The sequence below is a fragment of the Oncorhynchus clarkii genome, chromosome 23 (assembly GCF_045791955.1).
Source record: "Oncorhynchus clarkii lewisi isolate Uvic-CL-2024 chromosome 23, UVic_Ocla_1.0, whole genome shotgun sequence".
NCBI classification, from domain to species: domain Eukaryota; kingdom Metazoa; phylum Chordata; class Actinopteri; order Salmoniformes; family Salmonidae; genus Oncorhynchus; species Oncorhynchus clarkii.
This window is the reverse complement of record NC_092169.1, coordinates 20,198,599-20,223,182: the sequence shown is the minus strand read 5'-3', so window position 1 is coordinate 20,223,182 and position 24,584 is coordinate 20,198,599. Positions and strand designations below refer to the sequence as shown.

Below are 24,584 nucleotides of genomic sequence, written 5' to 3'. Positions count from 1 at the left end.
ATACAAATACATTGCTGGTTCAACTTGTTTGAGCTTTAGGCTCGTTGAAGCCATCTGGGCACGTTTTTGTATGGATGTTTAGTGGGGCACACCCAGACATGTTGTTTTGTAGTTGTGTTTGGGTGTCTGTTATTGATCAATGGAATAATAGAGGTCAATCAATACTGTCTGCAGCACAGCTGTCACTGTTCACTTCTCATGAATAGACCCCAAACTCCCTCATCAGTCTTCCCAAGGATAATGGGTTAAAAATTGATTCTGCATATAAGCAGTTATTATTAGGCAGCCTGGTCTCAGAGCCATACGAGAAATACTTTACGTATTTCTGAGCACTTCCAAGACATATTATATCTACTAATAGTATAGTTACTTTAGACAGAAACAAAAGTAGGGAGGTTGGTTGGAGAGGATGGATGAGCGTAATCCGCGATCGTCTAGCAATCCAAAGGCTATTCGTTCCGAGTCGCATCGGGGACAACAGTAGCAATTTAGCTAACTCTTCCCCTAAACCTTATTCTGAATTTAACCCAATTCACCTAACCTGCTACGTAAATTCTAAAATTTTATGGAAGTTATACTAACCTTTGTCATTAGTTCCCCTAACCGCCATAACGTAACGTAATATATCATAATAAGTCTCACCACTTTACGTACATAATAATATGAATTGAACCTGAGACCACTTTGTAATGGGAAACAAACTAGATCTTTAGTAGTATGCAGGAATCCTTTTTTTTCTTTCTATAGTATACATATGTTTTACTACTGAGGAGAGAAATTTACTATAGTATTTCCATTGACGGATGAAACTCAAAAATGGCTATTCTGTGGTGGAACAATGTAATCTCAGTATTTTACTGGCGGGCCTGTGGTTTTGTGCAGCATATTCTGCAGCCTGAGCATGGCTCCTCTCCCTCATTTCTTCTCAGTATCCTGGGAGATGAGGTGCTGGGTATCTGGCCACGGAATGCTGATAAGGCTGACGTCAACTGTGCCTGTGTCTCCCACACCGGACTCAACGTGGTCACCGGGGATGACTTTGGGCTGGTCAAGCTCTTTGACTTCCCATGCACTGAGAAATTTGTGAGTGCTTCACTTCATCTCAACAACATCACTGTGATATATTTTTTAAGCTATGTACAGTGGGGCAAAAAAGTATTTAGTCAGCCACCAATTGTGCAAGTTCTCCCACTTAAAAATATGAGAGGCCTGTAATTTTCATCATAGGTATACTTCAACTATGACAGACAAAATGATAGAAGAAAATCCAGAAAATCACTTTGTAGGATTTTTTATGAATTTATTAGCAAATTATGGTGGAAAATAAGCATTTGGTCACCTACAAACAAGCAAGATTTCTGGCACTCACAGACCTGTAACTTCTTCTTTAAGAGGCTCCTCTGTCCTCCACTCGTTATCTGTATTAATGGCACCTGTTTGAACTTGTTATCAGTATAAAAGACACCTGTCCACAACCTCAAACAGTCACACTCCAAACTCCACTATGGTCAAGACCAAAGAGCTGTCAAAGGACACCAGAAACAAAATTGTAGACCTGCACCAGGCTGGGAAAACTGAATCTGCATCAGCTTGGTTTGAACAAATCAACTGTGGCAGCAATTATTAGGAAATGGAAGACATACAAGACCACTGATAATCTCCCTCGATCTGGGGCTCCACGCAAGATCTCACCCCGTGGGGTCAAAATGATCACAAGAACGGTGAGCAAAAATCCCAGAACCACACCGGGGTACCTAGTGAATGACCTGCAGAGAGCTGGGACCAAAGTAACAAAGCCTAACATCAGTAACACACTACGCCGCCAGGGACTCAAATCCTGCAGTGCCAGATGTGTCCCCCTGCTTAAGCCAGTACATGTCCAGGCCCGTCTGAAGTTTGCTAGAGAGAATTTGGATGATCCAGAAGAAGATTGGGAGAATGTCATATGGTCAGATGAAACCAACTCGTCCTGTTTGGAGGACAAAGAATGCTGAGTTGCATCCAAAGAACACCATACCTACTGTGAAGCATGGGGGTGGAAACATCATGCTTTGGGGCTGTTTTTCTGCAAAGGGACCAGGATGACTGATCCGTGTAAAGGAAAGAATAAATGGGGCCATGTATCGTGAGATTTTGAGTGAAAACCTCCTTCCATCAGCAAGGGCATTGAAGATGAAACGTGGCTGGGTCTTTCAGCATGACAATGATCCCAAACACACTGCCCGGGCAACAAAGGAGTCGCTTTGTAAGAAGCATTTCAAGGTCCTGGAGTGGCCTAGCCAGTCTCCAGATCTCAACCCCATAGAAAATCTTTGGAGGGAGTTGAAAGTCCGTGTTGCCCAGCAACAGCCCCAAAACATCACTGCTCTAGAGGAGATCTGCTTGGAGGAATGGGCCAAAATACCAGCAACCGTGTGTGAAAACCTTGTGAAGACTTACAGAAAACGTTTGACCTCTGTCATTGCCAACAAAGGGTATATAACAAAGTATTGAGATAAACTTTTGTTATTGACCAAATACTTATTTTCCACCATAATTTGCAAATAAATTCATTAAAAATCCTACAATGTGATTTTCTGGATTTTTTTTCTCTCATTTTGTCTGTCATAGTTGAAGTGTACCTATGATGAAAATTACAGGCCTCTCTCATCTTTTTAAGTGGGAGAACTTGCACAATTGGTGGCTGACTAAATACTTTTTTGCCCCACTGTAGCTACTGAATCCATAGAGCAGACATTGTTGTCTGTGGCTGCTCCAAATGTGTAATACTTCTTTTGATCCTCTGCAGGCCAAACACAAGCGATACTTTGGGCACTCGGCACACGTGACCAACATTCGCTTCTCCTATGATGATAAATATGTGATCAGCACTGGAGGACATGACTCCAGGTATGCAGAGCTTGTGTTAAGGCTTAACCACATGTTAGATTACGTTATACAGTTGAAGTCGGAAGTTTACATAGTTTACAACCACTCCACAAATTTCTTGTTAACAAACTATAGTTTTGACAAGTTGGTTAGGACACCAACTTTGTGCATGACACAAGTAATTTTTCCAACAATTGTTTACAGACAGATTATTTCACTTATAATTCACTGTATCACAATTCCAGTGGATCAGAAGTTTACATACACTAAGTTGACTGTGCCTTTAAACAGCTTGGAAAATTCCAGAAAATGTTATGTCTTTAGAAACTTCTGATAGGCTAATTGACATCATTTGAGTCAATTGGAGGTGTACCTGTGGATGTCTTTCAAGGCCTACCTTCAAACTCAGTGCCTCTTTGCTTGACATCATGGGAAAATCAAAAGACATCAGCCAAGACCTCAGAAAAACAATTGTAGACTTCCACAAGTCTGGTTCATCCTTGGGAGCAATTTCCAAATGCCTGAAGGTACCACGTTCATCTGTACAAACAACGCAAGTATAAACACCATGGGACCACGTAGCCATCATACCACTCAGGAAGAAGATGCGTTCTGTCTCCTAGAGATGAATGTACTTTGGTGTGAAAAGTGCAAATCAATCCCAGAACAACAGCAAAGGACCTTGTGAAGATGCTGGAAGAAGCAACAGGTACAAAAGTATCTATATCCACAGTAAAACTAGTCCTATATCGACGTAAGCTGAAAGGCCACTCAGCAAGGAAGAAGCCACCATTCCAAAACTGCCATGAAAAAGCCAGACTACGGTTTGCAACTGCACATTGGGACAAAGATCGTACTTTTTGGAGAAATGTCCTTTGGTCTGATGAAACAAAAATAGAACTGTTTGGCCATAATGACCATTGTTATTTTTGGAGGAAAAAGGGGGAGGCTTGCAAGCCAAACAACACCATCCAAACCGTGAAGCACGGGGTGGCAGCATCATGTTGTGGGGGTGCTTTGCTGCAGGAGGGACTGGTGCACTTCACAAAATAGATGGCATCATGAGGAGGGAAAAGTATGTGGATATATTGAAGCAACATCTCAAGACATCAGTCAGGAAGTTAAAGCTTGGTCGCAAATGGGTCTTCCAAATGGACAATGACCCCAAGCATACTTCCAAAGTTGTGGCAAAATTACTTAAGGACAACAAAGTCATTGTATTGGAGTGGCCATCACAAAGCCCTGACCTCAATCTTATAGAACATTTGTGGGCAGAACTGAAAAAGCGTGTAGGAGCAAGGATGCCTACAAACCTGACTCAGTTACACCAGCTCTGTCAGGAGGAATGGGCCAAAATTCACCCAACTTATTGTGGGAAGCTTGTGGAAGGCTACCCAAAACGTTTGACCCAAGTTAAACAATTTAAAGGCAATGCTACCAAATACTAATTGAGTGTATGTAAACTTCTGACCCACTGGGAATGTGATGAAATAAATAAATCATTCTCTCTACTATTATTCTGACATTTCACATTCTTAAAATAAAGTGGTGATCCTAACTGACCTAAAACAGGGAATGTTTACTAGGATTAAATGTCAGGAAATGTGAAAAACTGAGTTTGAATGTATTTGGCTAAGGTGTATGTAAACTTCCGACATCAAATGTAGATATTCTACAATGAGTAGTAGCATTAAAAAGTGATTTTTTTGTTACTGATTGCTGTATTATCTTCCTCTTTTTCAGTGTCTTTGTGTGGAAATGCCTATAAACCCGAGTCTTTTCTCCACAACCATGCATTCAGACTCCTTAGCCTAACACAGTAAGTCTTGGATTCTGACAAGAATGCAGCCAGGATCCCAACGCCTCAAGTGTCTGGCTACGGTCAATATTTTGCCTGACATGCTGCAACTATGTCTCCCCATCCACCTGTGGGGGAGAATGGGGTGCAATACGCTAATCACTGTAGTATTAATTCAAGTCTAAGCATTAGGCAGAGCAGGTAGCTCTTTTTCTAACAGGAAATTACTTTGAAGCAGATTTTTTGCCACTAGAAAATGGTGGATTTTCTGTCTAAACAAGAAATTACCATTTGTGTTTACATTCTCATCTGCTTGTAATGAAGGACACATGAAAATAGGTTGCCACGCCAGCTATTGATTTTTATTTAAACCATTGATAATGGCTGGGATTCAATCCGCTTGTGTATTGTCGACAAGTGGGCTCTTAAAGGCAATGTTCCCGCGCTTGCGGAGATTTCATTCACAGTAAACGCTGCAAATGTCAGCTCAATCTGAAATTACCTTTAAAACCTCAAGTCTAAACCCTGTCTAAGCCAGGGGGGAGAGATAACATATGGATTTTTTTAATATGGTAATACCAATGATTATTTAGCTATTAGATTTGTAATTTTAAGACCCATTAAGGTATCAAAACAATATATATAAAAATTGGATGAAACATTGACTTTGGCATTACTGCTATTTGCCAATAGAAACACATTTAATAACAGATTCACTACATGGAACAACAAATAGTCCCCAAAAAATCTAAAGGAAGATTGCTTTGAAATGTCTGCCCAAATTCTGAGAGATAAGAAAGATCAGGAAACTATATATATTATTTTTTTTAAATGTACATGTATTTATCCCCCTTAGTTTAGTGCCTAAAATATCTTCATATATACTTCCATTCATCTTTGTAACTGGTACCGGGGTCCTTCAGACGAGTCTTATGAGCATCCTAAAGCAAAACGGAGAATACCATCCTGTGAGTCTCATCCTTCAATAGAGTGGTCATAATAGTTTGTAGGCCAAACCGTTCGGACGCTAGACATTTTCGTTTTGTGAGAAGAATGATTTTCGGGATGTCTCATGGTCTGACAAAACACCGCTCTAGCTCTGCGACCTTTCACCGCAGATAGGGAAGGGCGGGTGCAGTGGATTGAGATGCAACGAATGCAAAAAAAACATCTAGTTTAAACAGACGGATTTTGATGGGGATTTTTTTATGTTAGTAAGATTTCCACAGGGTGCAGAAATTGTAGGCTAAGGTTTACATTTTGCATTGTCAACAGCGCTTCAAGAATTGAATCCCAGCCAATGTAGAGCAAAAAAAGTTGTTTTCCCATAATTTATTTGAAAGAGCCTTTTCCATTGTTGAACATTATCAAACTTAAGTGCCTTTATGAATATTTCTACTGGTCTTATATTTTTTTGCAATTTCAGTTGAAATAATTTTGTACATGTCTGGTGCTATTAGATTGTAAACTTTTACTCATTCAATATGCAGAAAAGGGCATTGCTTTGCTGCTGTTTAAGTTAATGCATCCAAAGTATGATGACATGTAATATAGTATGTTAATAGCTAATGAAAATATTTAAACGTTACTCAGTGATCTGACGTTCAATGTTCAGCTTGTGAACGTCACAGAAATGGCAGTGAGCATTCTTGTTTTGTCAATGTTACTTACACTTTGTGGAATATCTTGGTGAAATGTTTTTCCATGTAAACATAGTGAAAAGAATGTTCAGATCTAATACACTGAAGAATACTGTTTTAATCAAGATTCACTTCCAGTAAGGGATTTCAGTGGTACTTCAAGGGGTGGCTTTAAGGTGAAGTGAAATTAGACAGTCTAGGAGTGACCTGTCACACCAAAGCCGACTATGCAGTCTTACTCAAGCCCTGGTCATCTTTCCATTCTTCTGTGTTCGTCTGCTGTTGAACTCTTTGCCTCACCTTGCTGTATTTAGTCAGTCAATCTCACTGTAACGTTTAGCTATTGTGGCAGCAATATCTCAATATTGTTACTATGTGCATTCTTTATAAGTATGAATTCATGTTCCCAGTTAAGTCATTTAGTTTTTGTACAAGACTGATTGTCTAGATATTGTTTCATATTATTTGTATCATATTGTAAATTACTCAAATATGCTCAAATGCATGAATTTATTTTTTAATCAAAATTACATCTTTGTAGAGTGAGGCAAAATTATTGTATGAATGACAATCATGGTTGTTTTATACCAATTTATTGTAAGTGTGTGCCAACATAGATGTACAAATGTTACGTATATGGAAAGATTAAATGAAAATGTATACAAAAATCGTAATCATTTGTCCAATGAAGGTTGAATTGTTAGACAGGGGTATCACTCAAAAGGCATATTGAGCTTCTCTGCCCCCAGTTGAACTTTCGGTGGTGGTTCAGACTTCGTCATTTCGCTTTTACCTTAAGATGAATGCACAGACTAAGTCACTGAATTAGACCATCCGCTAAAATCACTCAAATGTACAAAATGTAACTTCAGACTAGGTTGAGACAATGGCAATTCTTGTACTGTTAGTATTTACAATGTACTAGCATTCCTACATGCTAGTTAGAAAAGCATTGAGTATACTGTAAATTCCTATTCAACAAAAAAGGTGAAGTGACATCCAAGCATTTAAAACATGCCCTGGATAGGAGCAAGGGGTTGTTCTGGCAGAGCTATAGTTTCTGCAAGTGTTTGCTTTTTAACTTTTCTATACCCTCCATTACCTACTGAGAAATAAACACAGTAATTCATCTAGAAGCTTTATTGTAATTGTTTATATTTCACAATGCATTCCACAAACAGAAGATTTCATTACAATTGTATGAAGTAACATTCACAATTACTTGCATAAACAATGCTTGAAGTTACCAAGTAACATAATTTTGCAGCTTTAGATAGGGTCCACAGACAGTGTTTCATTTTTTTCGTCTTAAGTTGTTTGTAAACGTGTTAGAGTTTAACTAGGCAGCTGCATGAGGTGAAATGATCATTAAATGCTTTAACTTTTTTTTAAATGTTTCTAACTAGAAATACTCAGAAGCATGAAGTGCTATGGAATAGCGCCCTGCTGGTATTAGACCATCGCCAAGCACAATGACACACATGTCAAGCACACTCAAGAGTCACTGAAGAGAGCTAGAAGCTTTGAAACTACAGTCAATCAATAAAACAGTAAAATCACAACCAACTTAATCATACCAAAAAAACTCAGGTTTCCAAAGTTCTCCCTCTTACAAAAAAAAAAAAGAGACAAAGCAATTCCAATTGTCTGAACACTGCGTCAAAGAACAAATGAACCAGCCCATGGAACACAATTTCCTTTCAACATCCATCACTGGTCATGTCCAAGTGCAAGATTAAAATATATATATATATTTTACATATTCCAACTAGCTTTTTGAGCCAGATAGCATGGTATGGTCAAATTAGTTAATCAAAAAGGTGGCAATACTTGAGCTATAGAATACTGATAATCCAGGGTGTTTCAGGGAACACAAGGAATTCTGAAATGAAGAGATTGTGAAAATAACAGTGCTGCATACCACCTTACACACCACCCTCGCCCAGTGCCACCCACCCTCTCAAAGGACTTCAGGGACTGACCGGCATTTCTTTCTTCAGTCAGCCTTCACACGCTTCAGTCCAGGGACTTTGGCCTGGACCCTGAAAGTGGAAAGAAGAAAAAAGCTTTAGTTAAAAGATGTTGATATGCTTAAAAAAAAATACTAAAATGAAAGCGCTCATTCTGAGTAAAACACCCTTCTACAAATACCTCAATTCAACATAGGGCTTACTTTATCATACAAGGGTCAATTATGTAGGCAGGAGTGCAGACAAAAAAATAACATAGAACACCAATAGTTTAAAAAACGTAATACAAATCCAGCCAAAGGTTCCTAGCAGATATTACAAAGTACATAAATATAAAGTGGCTACGTTTTTGGGTAATCCAATTCTGGTTCGGAATGAAAATTCATTCTGAATACAAGGGGTGAGTTCTTGCTGTTTGCATGTTGCGTAAATTATTTATAATACAATTTAATTCTTGCAGAACCTTTTAAATGGTAAAATGATGCAATATGTGTCTGATAAATGTGAATAAATTGTTAAAATCAGTGGTATAAGAGGGATTTCATTAAATTTGTCATCAATTGGAGATTCACATTTTTTCAAAACTATTAGATAATTTCCTTGCTTTGTTAGTACAGGACTTTAAACGATCAAGTCGGATCAGACTGCTATACAGCGCATTCGGCAGTATTGAGACCCCTTCCCCACATCGTTACAGTCTAAAATTGATGTTTCCTTAAATCTACACAATCGACCCCATAATGACAAAGCAAAAACAGTTCGAAATGTAGCTAATTTACTTTAAAAAATGTAACACCTTTACATAAGTATTCAGACCCTTTGCCATGAGACTTGAAATTGAGCTTAAGTGCATCCTGTTTCCATTCTAGCCATGCCCCGAACGTTCCCTGTGCCTGCACCACTTACTCATTGCTAGCTCTAGCCTGTCCTGAGAAACCACTGCACTCACTGGGAGTCTGGGCTGCGTCACCACTTATGCTGCACAGAAGTTCACACACATATATATATTTTTTGAACACCCTTTTTTATCAACCCCCAATTTCGTGGTATCCAAGTGGTAGTAGTTACAGTCATGTCTCATGACTGCAACTCCCATACGGACTTGGGCGAGGCGAAGGTCGAGAGCCATGCGTTCTCCGAAACACAACCCGACCGCACTGCTTCTTGACGCAATGAACATCCAACCCGGAAGCCAGGCACACCAACGTGTGGGAGGAAACACTGTACACCTGGTCAGCGTGCACTGCACCCGGCCCGCCACAGGAGTTGCGAGTGCGCTATGAGACAAGGATATCCCTACTGGCCTAACCCGGACGACGCTGGGCCAATTGTGCGTCGCCCCATGGGCCTCCCGGTCGCGGCCGGCTGCGACAGAGCCTGGGCTCGAACCCAGAATCTCTGGCAGCACAGCTAGCACTGCAATGCATGCACTGCATTGCAGTGCCTTAGACCACCTTACAATACAATAAGATACCGGTAGTAGCTTGCTTGAAATCATAATGCAAAATATTGTTTTTTTCCAAGCGGATCGTCACCAAAAATGAATTAACTTAGTCTACCCCGCCTCATCTCTCCCAGTCAAGATATTTTCTTGAGCGGTGTGTGTAAATGTCATGGGCCTTAAAAAGAGGCAGCGTACACATTTATAAAAAGACTAATGCTATTCTACGCAAATGTTGAGTATAATAAAATAAGTCAAACGGAAGGGAAACATTGTCACCCCATGAAAATCAGCCAAAACAAGCTAAATAACTCAATGCATGCACATCCTATTGAATATACATTCACCTGTATTGTGAATATGCCTAGGCTACATTCATTTACCCAGATTATCAGAGATTTACCATTCAAATAAATCAGTGTTGTATAGATTGATTTTAATGTATGCATGAATTAATCCATTATACACTCAATTTGGCTTTGGTAAAAAAGCTATTGAACTTTAAAAAGGCCTGTCTGGATCAGTACCATTGTGACTTTGACCAATATGCCTTTTTTTGACATAGTATCGGGGTGACGTTGAATTGAACCGTATACAAAATCTGAATGGTGAAAGACCCATTGAAATCACTTAGAATGTATGCGTTGCCACCCTAGGGTCATGAACTATTCAAAGCAAATTCATAACTGATTATTCCAAAACATAAAATACTGTCAAATTTGAAAACTAGGTGGATATGTAAAATAAGCATTTTCATTTCTGTATTTTTCTGATGGCCAGAGAGACATTGGAACTTAACAGTTCATGACAAACACATGCACCATGTATACAAAAGTTGTGGACAACCCTTCAGATTAGTGGATTTGGCTGTCAGGAGGAGGGATAATGGTCTGGGGCTGTTTTTCATGGTTCGGGATCCTGAGGTCCATACCTCGCTTTTTGGTACCCTTCCCCAGATTTCTGCCTCAACACAATGCTGTCTCGAAGCTCTACGGACGACCTCATGACTTAGTTTTTGCTCTGACATGCAATGTCACCGGTGAGACCATATATAGACAGGTGTGTGCACGCATTACCAAATCATGCCCAATCAATTGAATCTACCAAAGGTGGACTCCAATCAAGTTGTCAAAACATCAAGGATGATTAATGGAAACAGGATGCGCCTGAGCTTAATTTCAAGTCTCATAGCAAAGGGTCTGAATATTTATTTTTAATTTGCCTTGTTCAGGGGCAGAACAGATTTTTACCTTGTCAGCTCGGGATTCGATCTCGCAACCTTTCGGTTACTAGTCTACCTGCCGCCCATGAATATTTGGAAGATGCATCTCTCATTACATCACTGCCAAGATAATCCTATTTGATTCACCACTATTTATTTTTCAACAGCTTTTTAGGACTGCAATTGACCTGGTTGTTCAAAGAGTTTTTTTGGATACCTACTTCCTATAAATTTTTCCTTCGCATTACAACACTGCCAAGATATTCACATTTTGTCAACAAGTATTTACTTACGTTGCAATAATGTCTTTGACCTGCTTGTTGGCCATCCCCACATAATGGTCAATCTGTACCTAAAATACACAAAACAAAAATCATTCTAGTGAAAAGCTTAGGTACAATATTAAACTTCCACTTGACTTTGAAGTCAATTGATCAACATTTCAGTTTAGGTGCGAATGTTCTATGCTTCCCTCGTCAGATCAACATATTTTTCATACATTTAACAGCAAATAACAGCTTATACCTTGTACTTCTCATAGATGATGGGGAAGCTGAACATTCCAACCAGACCTGGAGAGGGGGGGAGAAGGTTGACACCTCTGTCAGTAAGCCACTATGTCTGTATACAGATTTAATATTGTATGCGAGCAGAGCCCCCAATTTGACTGGAGCTAAATTCCCAAAGGCTGGAGGTTCTGCCTTCTCGCACGCTCTAATTTCTCTCCAGTAGTGCTCACGTCACGAGGTCAGGGTAACCCGGCCCAGCATGCATTTGTAGTCTACTTGTGTGCTGCTATAGCCCCTTGCTTTACCTGCTGTCGGAGTACGCTAAATATTTTAATAAAGAAACTGATAGAACACGTGCTAAATCAAGGTGACTTACAAAGATAAAGACCAAGATGATAAGGACACTGATGTCGTGTCCTCAACTAAAGAATAATTGTGAAATCTGGAAAGACACGTATCCCAAAAACATGATTGTGTACTTACTATGTGCACATGCTAAAAGGGAACAAAGTGGGTCGGTGTGTGTCATGGTAGCAAAGTACACTGCTCAAAAAAATAAAGGGAACACTTAAGCAACAATGTAACTCCAAGTCAATCACACTTTTGTGAAATCAAACTGTCCACTTAGGAAGCAACACTGATTGACAATACATTTCACATGCTATTGTGCAAATGGTATAGACAACAGGTGGAAATTATAGACAATTAGCAAGACACCCCCAATAAAGGAGTGGTTCTGCAGGTGTTGACCACAGACCACTTCTCAGTTCCTATGCTTCCTGGCTGATGTTTTGGTCACTTTTGAATGCTGGCTGGCGGTGCTTTCACTCTAGTGGTAGCATGAGACGGAGTCTACAACCCACACAAGTGGCTCGGGTAGTGAAGCTCATCCAGGATGGCACATCAATGCGAGCTGTGGCAAGAAGGTTTGCTGTGTCTGTCAGCGTAGTGTCCAGAGCATGGAGGCACTACCAGGAGGCAGGCCAGTACATCAGGAGACGTGGAGGAGGCCGTAGGAGGGCAACAACTCCAGCAGCAGAACCGCTACCTCAGCCTTTGTGCAAGGAGGTGTAGGAGGAGCACTGCCAAAGCCCTGCAAAATGACCTCCAGCAGGCCACAAATGTGCATGTGTCTGCTCAAACGGTCAGAAACAGACTCCATGAGGGTGGTATGAGGGCCCGACGTCCACAGGTGGGGGTTGTGCTTATACAGCCCAACACCGTGCAGGACAGGACGTTTGGCATTTGCCAGAGAACACCAAGATTGGCAAATTTGCCACTGGCGCCCTGTGCGCTTCACAGATGAAAGCAGGTTCACACTGAGCACATGACAGACGTGACACAGTCTGGAGACACCGTGGAGAACGTTCTGCTGCCTGCAACATCCTCCAGCATGACAGGTTTGGCAGTGGGTCAGTCATGGTGTGGGGTGGCATTTCTTTGGGGGGCTGCACAGCCCTCCATGTGCTCGCCAGAGGTAGCCTGACTGCCATTAGGTACCAAGATGAGATCCTCAGACCCCTTGTGAGACTATATGCTGGTGCGGTTGGCCCTGAGTTCATCCTAATGCAAGACCACATGTGGCTGGAGTGTCAGCAGTTCCTGCAAGAGGAAGGCATTGATGCTATGGACTGGCCCGCCCGTTCCCTAGACCTGAATCCAATTGAGCACATCTGGGACATCATGTCTCGCTCCATCCACCAAAGCCACGTTGCACCACAGACTGTCCAGGAGTTGGCGGATGCTTTAGTCCAGGTCTGGGAGGAGATCCCTCAGGAGATCATCCGCCACCTCATCTGGAGCATGCCCAGGCGTTGTAGGGAGGTCATACAGGCACATGGAGGCCACACACACTACTGAGCCTCATTTTGACTTGTTTTAAGGACATTACATCAAAGTTGGATCAGCCTGTAGTGTGGTTTTCCACTAATTTTGAGTGTGACTCCAAATCCAGACCTCCATGGGTTGATCAATTTGATTTCCATTGATCATTTTTGTGTGATTTTGTTGTCAGCACATTCAACTATGTAAAGAAAAAAGTATTTAATAAGAATATTTCATTCATTCAGATCTAGGATGTGTTATTTTAGTGTTCCCTTTATTTTTTTGAGCAGTGTATTTATAAACTAAAAGTCTGATCTTAAACGTTCATTTTTGTTCTACTATCTATACAATAGGCCATAATTGATTAAGCCCAATATGCCTGCCTGGCATATATTCCCACATTCAAGGAGCTTTTCGTTTTGATTGGGTTATTGCCTAAACCTAAGCGTACCCATTACAAAAACAAAAAAATACATGTATATATTTTTTAAACTGCAACTCTGCCCAGCCAGGCAGGAGTGGAAGTGAAGTGTCAAAAATGCCACAAAAAGCCTTTATGCTTAAGTCTCCAATTATCAACTTTTTCAAACGGTATCTTACCTAGAATAAGGAGTGTGAGTCCGTTGAACAAGGCACCAACATAGGTGAGAATCCACATCAGCACAGCAAACTGGATGGGAGAAGGATAGGTTTTATTTCAGTCTGTTCAGAACACTCAGCCTATTCATGGGTTGCATGTTGTCACAATATTGTTTTGAACATTCGTTTTAAGACCAGCTGACCATACTACTCCATAGTCTCAATTGGTGCCGATTAGGATTATCTGAAGTGCATTACTGTGGCTTGGAAACACGATGACATTTCAAAATGTAGGCAAATTAGTAAGAAGTTTCTGTAATCATTGTGATGTCTCCAAAGACTTTAGATGCAGTACAACCTCAGCTAAGATTGAGGGGAGAGCGCCGACATTCTACCTAGCTAATGTAGGCATTGTTAGCCATTTCTGATGAACTCTGCTAGCTCATGGCAACATTGCCATCTCTATCTTAAACTTAACGACATCATGATGGCAAAGTTGTTTTCTACTAAATAGTCTACTTAAGCAATGTCGACGTATTTACAGGCCATTCGCGTAGATTTTACGAAGTCATAAGCCACTGTTCTGAAAGACTTGGCATTAACCATCTGTCAGAAATCAATATGCTGAGGCATCTGTAGAACGTTGAGAACTATGGCAACGACGCGACCGAGTGACAGATGTGCAACCATGAGCATGTAAGAGGCTATCTTTCCATATATTGATTAGCAAAGCCGTTCTATGACAATTTCACTCAAAATGTTGCTTATTCCTTCCTACGGAGCTTAGGTATGTTAACATGTGAGGCACTCCGCTGTTGTAATCCAGGATCACATGCATCTTTATACAGTGATATCCAAGGTGGACAGACAATTATCAATTAGTAAAGAAACAGAATCTGACCTGGAATCAAAATATCAACCACCATTTATAGCCTTGTCCCAAATGTATAAATAAGGCAATGGTGGTGCCTTATTTGGTATATTTACGACATTTGGCAGAAGTTCACCAGGTCACCATTTCACTTTGCCCACAGGGCACAGACTAAATAGATAAATTGATGAATATTACTAATCCTAAATCAATGTAGCTGATGGCTCTTGAATGGGCAGATGTCTAATTTACTGTACCCTCTAACAAAAGAGGCCAGGCTAGAACCACAGAGGGGAGAGAAAGAGGCCAGGGCATGCAGGGAGGAGGGGTCTGGAGTGGCCTTCGTGGTAGACAGGGCAGGGGTTGAACTGGAAGGTGTTGACAGACATGTAGAAACTTCATAGCTCTCAACAGCTGCTCTTCTCTACAAGGCTGTTTCCCCCTTAAAACAATGAGGGTCCCCTACTTCTGCCTGACTGTTAATGGACAACATGAAAGGAAAAGCTCATTTTTACATGTGAATGCAACCATAGAATTAAGGGCAAATGTTTTCCGTAGCTATTAGGGGGTTGAACCTGAACATTCCCAACAGGTTAACAGCCAAATTCCCCCTAGACTGAGTAAAAATAAAAATATATCATTAATACCAAAATATGTAGCCTATTCCTAAACAAGCACCATGTTTCTGTGCAGGAGGTTAGCCTACATGCTTAAATCTTCATTTTCATTCTTACCTTGAGGGAATCCACCAGGTCTTCAACAAGAAAGAGGCGACGCAGCTCTATGACTGTTGTGTTGAACCGTGCCAGAGCACAGTCGCTGTACTTATGGACGGTTTCCTCTGACAGACCCACTTCCTGATCCAGGTACAGCCTGCAACACCACAAAACATGAGCTGGGCCTATGTATATTGCAAGACAAATCCTGAATCTAAACAAGGTGTGTTATCATTCAACAATGGAGTTAACCCACATATGTATAAACTGTCATGACTGTCCTGTGACAATTCAAATAGGTCCAACCAGACCCCTCTCAGCCACACAAGGGGGAGGGGGGGTAACACCTCACACCCTGTTGTAAATCAAGGAGAACTTTCAGCATCTCCCTCTACAATTTTCACCACAGGAATGAGCCCGTTTCAGACCTTTTCCCGAGGAAACTAACACATTCTAAAGCAAATACCGGAACAATATTTCTAACATAGAATGTGGGGAATGGTCAGGGGTGATCTGGAGAACACTTGTGAAGTTTCAGTTATTTTGTGATGTCATTAAAATGTTAAAGGAAATACTGTAACTTGAAAAGTATATATGTCCATCCTGTGTTGTGCATGAAATTTGAAAAGTGTGTGTGTGTGTGTGTTTTTAGGAGCCATAGAGTTCTACATCAACTTTGCAGTGACTAGCCACGCCCACGAGTGAGGTCAGAGAACGTGTCAGCCTGACAGACCAAGCCTTTTGAATGAACTGTATAAAATGGGTTAAGAATTTACACATCAGACCAGAGAGAAGTGGCGCTGCAGCTCACATTTAAAGTGGTTGGAACTCAATCTCAACACAAGGTAGAGACGATAAAGTCACGTCCCGGACAATCACTGATACGGCTGATTAGCTGTCCTCAGTAAAGTATCTAGAAAAGCACATTTAAGTGGGACCATTCCATTACTGTGTTCAAATCATCATATTACACTACTCCCATCACCCCACTGGAACCATCTTCAAAGAAACATCTTCCAGAACGAATGGAAGTAGAATAAAATCTGTAGTTCTGTTCAGGACTACACGACAAGTTTGTAAGGCTCTGATTGTCCAAAAGGGGTCCCCACCAGTCTTCTACTGTTCTCCTCTGGATGTCGGACAACTGCAGAGGAGAACAGTAGAAGACTGGTGGGGACCCCTTTCGGACAATCAGAGCCTTACAAGCAAAGAGGTCCAACATCCTTTCCAAGAAGGTCTTGTCTATTGAGAGAAACCAAGGATTTTCACAAATACATTCATGATTTCCTACTCGAAGCGGATGGCGGTGTGCAAAGTATAAGTGAGAGTAGTTTCTAAACGTAACAACGTTAAAAGGTCTGTCCCTCTCTCGACCTCCATGTCTTTTGTAACAAGCAGCCATTTTGTTGTCAGTCTGCTAGGGACCTGTTTCTAATGTATTAAGTGTGTATGTTTATACTGTGTTACCATTTAGTTAGAAAATAAAATAAATACATTTGTGTAGTACTGAATCATAAGTAAGGCTGGGGTTTTTGCAGATGCAAGGTTACGACTGTTCAGAATGATGATATGATACGAGGTTATGATTAATAAGTTAACTGTTTATGGATGTGATAGGTAAAGACCTTTAGAGTTTAATTCGGGAGATTGTAACTCTTTAAAGAACAGCCCCCGTGGTGCCCCAAATCCTAGTGAGTTTGTTACATGATTAATTTAACCGTGTAACACTTTAACAGTTGATTAGATAAGTCATTAGATTAATGAAAGTAAAGTCACGACACTATTCTAGTCAAGGCTCATCCTAAACTAAACCCTCTGTACACCTTTTTTCTATTCATATATAGTGTCCCATAATCTCTACACATCATCATATACATTCCAGACTGACATTGCTTGTTCTAATATTTATATATTTTGTATTTATTTGCATGTATTGTTATTACTGCACTGTTAGAGCTAGGAACATAAGTGTTACGCCATACCTGCAACATCTGCAAAATGTGTACGCAACAAATACAATTAAATTGTTTCTTAGTGTTGAGGTTATTCACAAAACATGGGCGAGGGGTCTAGAAAACCCTCTGAAGCCTACAGGTTGTCGAGGAGTGGTTGGCATTTTTACACATCAGATTGATTTCTTAGAACGCAAAGCCAAGAACCACGCTTGACCGGCTTAGTTATGATTTTCTGAGCACCAGTCACAATCCCTGTAATCTTAAACCAAGATAATTCAATGTTAATGAGTGGTTGGTGAGAATTCATAAGGCTTTAAGCCACTGCCAGGAATGGGGATAACCAGATTAGCAGCTCTGTGCGACAGAGTCGGAATGTTTACTCTCAAATAAGAGACATGTCCCTTTCTCCCTCCTTGGCTGGGAATACATCTACTTCTGCAACCCAATCATCTAATCAGACCAATATTTTACTCCAACTATAAATAAGCCAGTAGCTGGATAATCATGTTCAAATTGCATGATTCATAAAACATGTAGTTTCAATTCAGTCATTTAACTTCAATTCAATTCCTGAAGTGACTAAATGGAATAATCCACAAAAAGATGCACTCTTCAGGAACACTGCCTTGGAACAGTGATCACTGAAATGTATGTGAGATGCCAAGGTTACTCTGCTGTATAGGAATCTTAATCTGCGGTTTTAGAACAAGAGATAGTCCAGAGAGCAGCTGAGGCTAATGCATGCATGATGTATATAATAGAATATATGGATGTTTTCTGCATTACATCATGGTGTATGTTGAGCAGTGGAGTAAAGTACTTATATTTATTTTCCACCATCATTTGCAAATAAATTAATGAAAAATCCTACAATGTGATTTTCTGGATTTTTTTTCTCTCATTTTGTCTGTCATAGTTGAAGTGTACCTATGATGAAAATTACAGGCCTCTCATCTTTTTAAGTGGGAGAACTTGCACAATTGGTGGTTGACTAAATACTTTTTGCCCCACTGTATATTAACTTTTACTCAAGTACGACAATTGGGTACTTTTTCCCACCACTTATGTTAAAAAAAAAGTGGGTTACTAACTTGAATGGGTGCCCTTCATCAGACTTCTGGATGGCCTGCAGGATCCCCTTGTATATCCTGAAGCAAATGGTGACGGAGAGGAGCACCAGAGTGATGTAGGATGAGACGCTGACGATGCTGCAAAGTGTCAGGGAGAGCAGCAGAGAGAGGCCAGCGCCAAACACCACGCCAGAAGTCTTGACATCACGCCAGTACAGGAGCTCTACCACTGCAGGAGAGAGAACAGGGTCAGATAGCTGCAGGACACAAACTAAGTGTGCTTCTTTTCAACACATGGTGGTGATGTTGGAGGTGGAATGAGAAGGGGTAAATCTATGAAAAAATTAACACCCGATTTAATTTGCTTAATTATTTGTCTGCAGATAATTAGCTACTAGCCACACTACTTTACTAAACGGGAATCCCTGGTGTTCCCTACAGCTGCCATGTTTCGTTTACTGTTGGAACGCCAGTATACCACTGCAGGTAATGCACCTAGGTCCAGGTTCATTCATAGCCATGGCACAGGCCTAAAACCTGTTCATTTTTAAGATTGTTAGCCAACCCCCACCCAGTCAGCTAGGGGCAGGACAGACCCATGCTTGTGTTTCACCAGCAATTCCTAGCACGTCAGTGTACAGTATTAGATATGAAAGACATCCATTTCCTACTGGCAGACGCATTTTAAAACGTAGGCCAGCCAGCAAGCGGGCATTGCTCGAGTCTTCAATGTGCAATGACTTGGCAGGCTATCAGATTTCAAATTGCTTATTAACAAGTAATGAATGGGCTTATAGTTGAAAACCCACATTTTACAGGTTTCTGCCAAATAGATAATCGTATCAAGCGATTCATACCAAAGCAACGACTGATGCATTATTGTGATTGAATTGATCACATAGCGAACAAGTAAAATACCTAAAGGCACCTCCGAAGCAGAATCAAAAGAAGCGTCAGCAGTTTTAGCCAGCCTAGGGACACACTTCACTGTCAAATCACAAGAATGCTTCTCGTGAGGAATAATGTCAGACCCTTTATGGACCACGCTCGTGGGGTCTTTTTAGGCGGTGACGCTAAGCTTTTAATTTCTCCCAAACGCCAATGTTAGCTGCTAGCTTAACTGGATAGCTCGGCTACAGCTCGTTTAAATATAGCTAGATCGCTAACATTGGCCAGTTACTAGTAGCTAGCTCAAACATTTGCGTCACCAGGACCCTTTGTTTAGAATGTTTCTAGCAATAATAGCTAACTTGCAAAGGGGGGGGGGGGGGGGTTCGTCCTTTCAGTCTATCTACGGTACATATGGTAAGCATGAACTAGCATGTGGGGGAACTAAAAATAGCCCAGGCATATCAACTGCGCTAATCTCATCATATAGCTAGCTAATAACATGCAATGATTTAATAATGTCCTTCCGTATACATCTCCATGTAAACACTACTTTAATATCCACGGATATTGGATGGATAAACAGGAAAATGACTGAATCGTACATGAGTCTGACGCCATGTAGTTCTCAGCGTAGCCCCCATCACGATAAAATGTCCAGTTTGACCTAGCTGGGCCTCTGCAAAGCGCCATGCACAGCTCAATTCCTACCCATTCGCCTCACACCGTAGCGTCGGTAAGGCAAATTGGTCAATTCAACGGCGATACAATCGAATATAAATGTGATATGTAAAGACAGCATCGTACACACGAGAATGACAGCACTTACCCCGTTCGGCATCCATCTTGAGCCTCCTAGCATCCAGCACTTAACTAGCTCAGCTGCGCGAAAGGGTGTTCACTTCCTGCTAGGTACGTTTGAGATCCACTCATTATGCGCAGCTCTGCAGCGCCTCAGCCCTTTCTAATTATGTTGAAGTTTAAATACGTGCCCAATGCAAATATGCTTTTCCACTATTCGTGGGAACACTGGTAGAACTTTGTAGTAAGTCATTTGGTTTCAAAACTGAATGAAAATATTGGAAATGGGGGAGTAGGGGTGGGGAAAATGTTAGTCATAACTGCAAATGTTGACCAGCTTTATCAATATAACAGTGCATCATTATGACCGACAACTGGTCAAATCTAAAATCAGGAGTTTATTACAAAGACATTTTTATAAATACCAATTGCAACAAATGTAAAACTGACAACCGCAGGCAATTTGCAATGTTCTGTAAGCCTTTCATACAGCCATGTGAAGCTGTTGGTCAATATTTAACCAATACAATTGTCTGGTAGTGAGTTCATAGCCTTAATGCGATAGCCAGAAAGAGTCCTCTACAAACTCTTACATCAGAACACATGTCAGATGGAAATTCACACACCCATATCATGTCCAGTTAAAAGAATCTAACAATATGCTTACCTGTTAAAACTAATTATGGGGCACACCAGAAAACAGCCTACTTCATCACCCAGCTATACAATTTCTTTGGCCCCTTTAGTGTTATGTCACTGCCATCTGCCCCTCATGCTTTAATCCTGTACTTTTTTAATACATAATGTTACAGACTAATGTAGACAGTCTCTCAGCCCAATACTGCTTAGTCACTGGAGTGACTCAGGCTGGTAGTCTACTACCCTATCCAAGTGCGGGTCATGCTCAACTGAGCACTCAGCCAGATGGTAGTTGCTAAAATGGATGACATACCATTTAGTCAAATAGAGTTGACAGGGTCCCTTTGAGCACAATGCCCTTTCTGTTGCAATGTGTGCCAATTGCCATGCTGCATTCCAGAATGATGCAACACAGTAGCACATGACAAAAATCAGCTGGACATGAGCACAGTGCCATTGGTTGCCTGAGCCTCACAATGTCCCGTCTGAGCTGAAAGCAGATGGCTACAACTGGGCCTGGGAAACACAAGAAGACCTCTTCTGTCATAAGCCACATGGCTCCTCTGGTGCTTGCCATATAGGCTAAGTGTGAATACACACATTTGTAATTTAGCAGACACGCTTATCCAGAGTGACTTATATGAGCAATTAGGGTTAAGTGCCTTACTAAAGGGCACAGAGATTTTTCACCTAGTCAACTCAGGGATACAAACCAGCGACCTTTCGGTTACTTGCCCAATGCTCTTAACCACTATGCACACACCTTTTTGTTTGTTGCACATGCTGAACAATGGACTTAAACACCTTAATAAAGCCTAGTCAGCAGACTGTGGGGCTGAAGGCTGGTCCTGTATTCAGCAGCATTTGTCAAAGGGGTTAGAGACCCCTGGTGCACCGGACCAGGCAGTCGTGAGTCAACTCCAGGCAGCATGGAATCATTAGACATCTATTACACTTGTCACTTCAGCCCAACACCCCTCCTCCCACCATGCACCTTTGGACAGACTTCTTCCTGTCAGTGCTACCCTTACCAAAAGGTTCTGCTAGGATAGTGTATTACACATTAGAAATGCAGAGAAACTTTTAGATTTTTGTGTGTGGCATTAACAGTTCCACTGGTTACCAACAATCTTATTTATTTACAGATGGCTACACATTCAAATGGCATGCATGGCTGGATGGGACAAGCAATATAAAAACAACCCACTCAACTACCAGAGTGATTACCAATTACATACTACAAAATGTCCACAATACCTGTGCATGGTTTAATAACCACCCTCTAAAAACAAATGGACTACTTTTAATTTCACATCTAGAGAACCCAGCAATAACTACAAAAAAAAAAAATATATATATATATATATAAATAAAATAGTATTCAGGAAAGGTTACCGCAACAGTAAAATAAAAGAGGGATACCCTTGTCTTTCCACTGTGGTGGAGGCTGGGTGTCTCCATTTTCTGTTTTCCCGTTTTCCATGATAGAGCCGCTGTGAAGGTATCAGCAGGGCATTCCAGACAGCATGCGGTGTGTTGGGCTGGAGGCGGGTGGGGTGCGGGGACCGAGGTGGAAGATGGGGGACAACCAAACCTTCCTCCTGTGAGATGACTGCAGCACTACTGCTCTCTCTACCTCCCTCCCCCTTTTCTCTTCCTCTCAGGCTGTAGGACTGAGGTCAGCTGACTGTCTGCTGGCACCTAGAACGCCTAACGCACTGACGCAGCAACTTCCCCATCTAACTCACTCCCCCTACCTCCGTCTGATACTCTCCCTCCGATTGCGCAAATGTACATGTGCTTTTCCCCTCCCTCTCATCCCCACATGGATGACAAAGCAGCAAGTAGGTGACTCCACCCAACGGTCTCTGTAGGGACTACAAGTACAGGCTATCCCACTACCTTTAAAATGACACTAGTGTGTACTGTGACTTAAATGTTAAATGCCCTCTGAATTGCCTCAACGTTGGTATGTAACAAAAACCTCAAATCTAACCTCATGCTCTGGAAAGCATCAGACATCCAATCGGACCATTACTGCGCTTAAATTATGAATGTAATATTATTCTGTTGATCAGAGTAAAAGTCCATCTTCACAAACGGTGTGCCATATCGAAATCAGCCAAACAATTATGATTTGGTCATCACCAAACCAACACACATCAGTAGTCAGTCTTAAATCACATAAGAAAATGGTGATTGTTGTATTAGTCCACTAGAGGGCACCTCACTAATTTCACTGTAGTCTGCCTAGGTTTCCTCATTCTTGTGTCAATTTATATTGCGTTAGTATTTTCAGCAAGTTATTTAGAGAGTTGACAAAAGTATATTCACTCAGAACTACAGCTGGAGTCATTTAGATAAATGGGAGGTTCCGTGCAAGGTACATTTTGTAGCATATGGTTGTAGTCCTACTGAAGATTATGGGTGACTAATTCATTATACAGTGGTCGGTTACTACAGTTCTGTGGATTCAAGACAACCTGCAATCTCACTAAGGGGGTTTTGCGAATGAGATAGGTCAGGGGTGATGTTTGATAGTATTTCATTTCGAGTCGAACAAATAAGGGAACACTTGATGACAAGCTCTATTCTTCGTCGGCTGGTGTCGCAATGCAGGCAGAGCCTTTTTATTGGGCGATTCCTCACACACAGTCTGGGCGTCCGCCAGCCTTGCTCAAAGCAATGTCCCAATCTGATAAATAAATCTGCACCGGTGTGAATAACCAGCAAGGTAAAACTAAGCCATTCATTGTAAAACGACTTAAGATGAAAGCATAGCCTTTAACCTAACAGAAGTCATGCAAAAATAAAAAACACTAAATCAGAAGGCCACTGCCCCAGAGCAGTAAGCCTTCCAAACATATGGCAATTTTTTCTACAACACTGCCCTTTTCACTGAGCTGGGTAAGGTTTATCTGGACATGGGAGCTCAAAAGGCAAAATGGGGCCTACAAGGTGGTGTATAGTTTCATATCTCTGGTTGTTATTTTCAACCAGGGCTAAAACCAGACTGCAGACAGAGTTTGGTGATATCAACGACACACGATCAGGGTTTCCCAAACTTCCTGGGTGCATGTTTTTGTTTTGCCCTAGCACTACACAGGAGATTCAAATCATCAAAAGCTTGATGAGCTGGTTAATTGAGTCAGCTGTGTGGTGCTAGGATTATTATTTTTTTTTTTACAAAAACAAAATTGACCCAGGGAGGGGAAGATGTGTGTGAGATTATTATATATATATATATATATACACTTTTTTGACCCACTGTGTGTGTATTTAGTCAGCCACCAATTGTGCAAGTTCTCCCACTTAAAAAGATGAGAGGCCTGTAATTTTCATCATAGGTACACTTCAACTATGACAGACAAAATGAGAAAAAAAATCCAGAAAATCACATTGTAGGATTTTTTATGAATTTATTTGCAAATTATGGTGGAAAATAAGTATTTGGTCAATAACAAAAGTTTCTCAATACTTTGTTATATACCCTTTGTTGGCAATGACAGAGGTCAAACGTTTTCTGTAAGTCTTCACAAGGTTTTCACACACGGTTGCTGGTATTTTGGCCCATTCCTCCAAGCAGATCTCCTCTAGAGCAGTGATGTTTTGGGGCTGTTGCTGGGCAACACAGACTTTCAACTCCCTCCAAAGATTTTCTATGGGGTTGAGATCTGGAGACTGGCTAGGCCACTCCAGGACCTTGAAATGCTTCTTACGAAGCCACTCCTTCGTTGCCCGGGCGGTGTGTTTGGGATCATTGTCATGCTGAAAGACCCAGCCACGTTTCATC

At 41.2% G+C, this 24,584-nt stretch overlaps 2 protein-coding genes across 7 annotated transcripts in view; one reads left to right on the top strand and one right to left on the bottom strand.

Moving 5' to 3' along the window:
* LOC139381104 (echinoderm microtubule-associated protein-like 6) overlaps positions 1–7,387 on the top strand; it is an 88,797-nt gene extending 81,410 nt beyond the window's left edge. The window contains exons 41-43 of the mRNA XM_071124389.1: positions 930–1,083; positions 2,789–2,889; positions 4,612–7,387. Coding sequence (XP_070980490.1) covers positions 930–1,083; positions 2,789–2,889; positions 4,612–4,636 — 280 coding nt within the window. The 3' untranslated portion in view covers positions 4,637–7,387. The remainder of the gene's footprint in view (positions 1–929; positions 1,084–2,788; positions 2,890–4,611) is intronic.
* A 52-nt stretch (positions 7,388–7,439) lies between these two features.
* The window catches only part of LOC139381103 (reticulon-1-A-like), a 33,095-nt gene continuing 15,950 nt past the window's right edge, over positions 7,440–24,584 (bottom strand). For 4 of the 6 annotated variants that reach the window (XM_071124382.1, XM_071124384.1, XM_071124385.1 and 1 more), the window contains 6 exons: positions 18,485–18,692; positions 15,457–15,595; positions 13,873–13,942; positions 11,465–11,511; positions 11,233–11,291; positions 7,440–8,348 (listed from right to left, as the gene is read on the bottom strand). In XM_071124382.1, the coding sequence (XP_070980483.1) occupies positions 8,303–8,348; positions 11,233–11,291; positions 11,465–11,511; positions 13,873–13,942; positions 15,457–15,595; positions 18,485–18,692 (569 nt within the window). In that variant the 3' untranslated portion in view covers positions 7,440–8,302. Of the gene's footprint in view, positions 8,349–11,232; positions 11,292–11,464; positions 11,512–13,872; positions 13,943–15,456; positions 15,596–18,484; positions 18,693–20,180; positions 21,041–22,213; positions 22,533–24,584 lie in introns of those variants that run through there. The other 2 variants (XM_071124387.1, XM_071124388.1) reach the window with 2 other exon arrangements.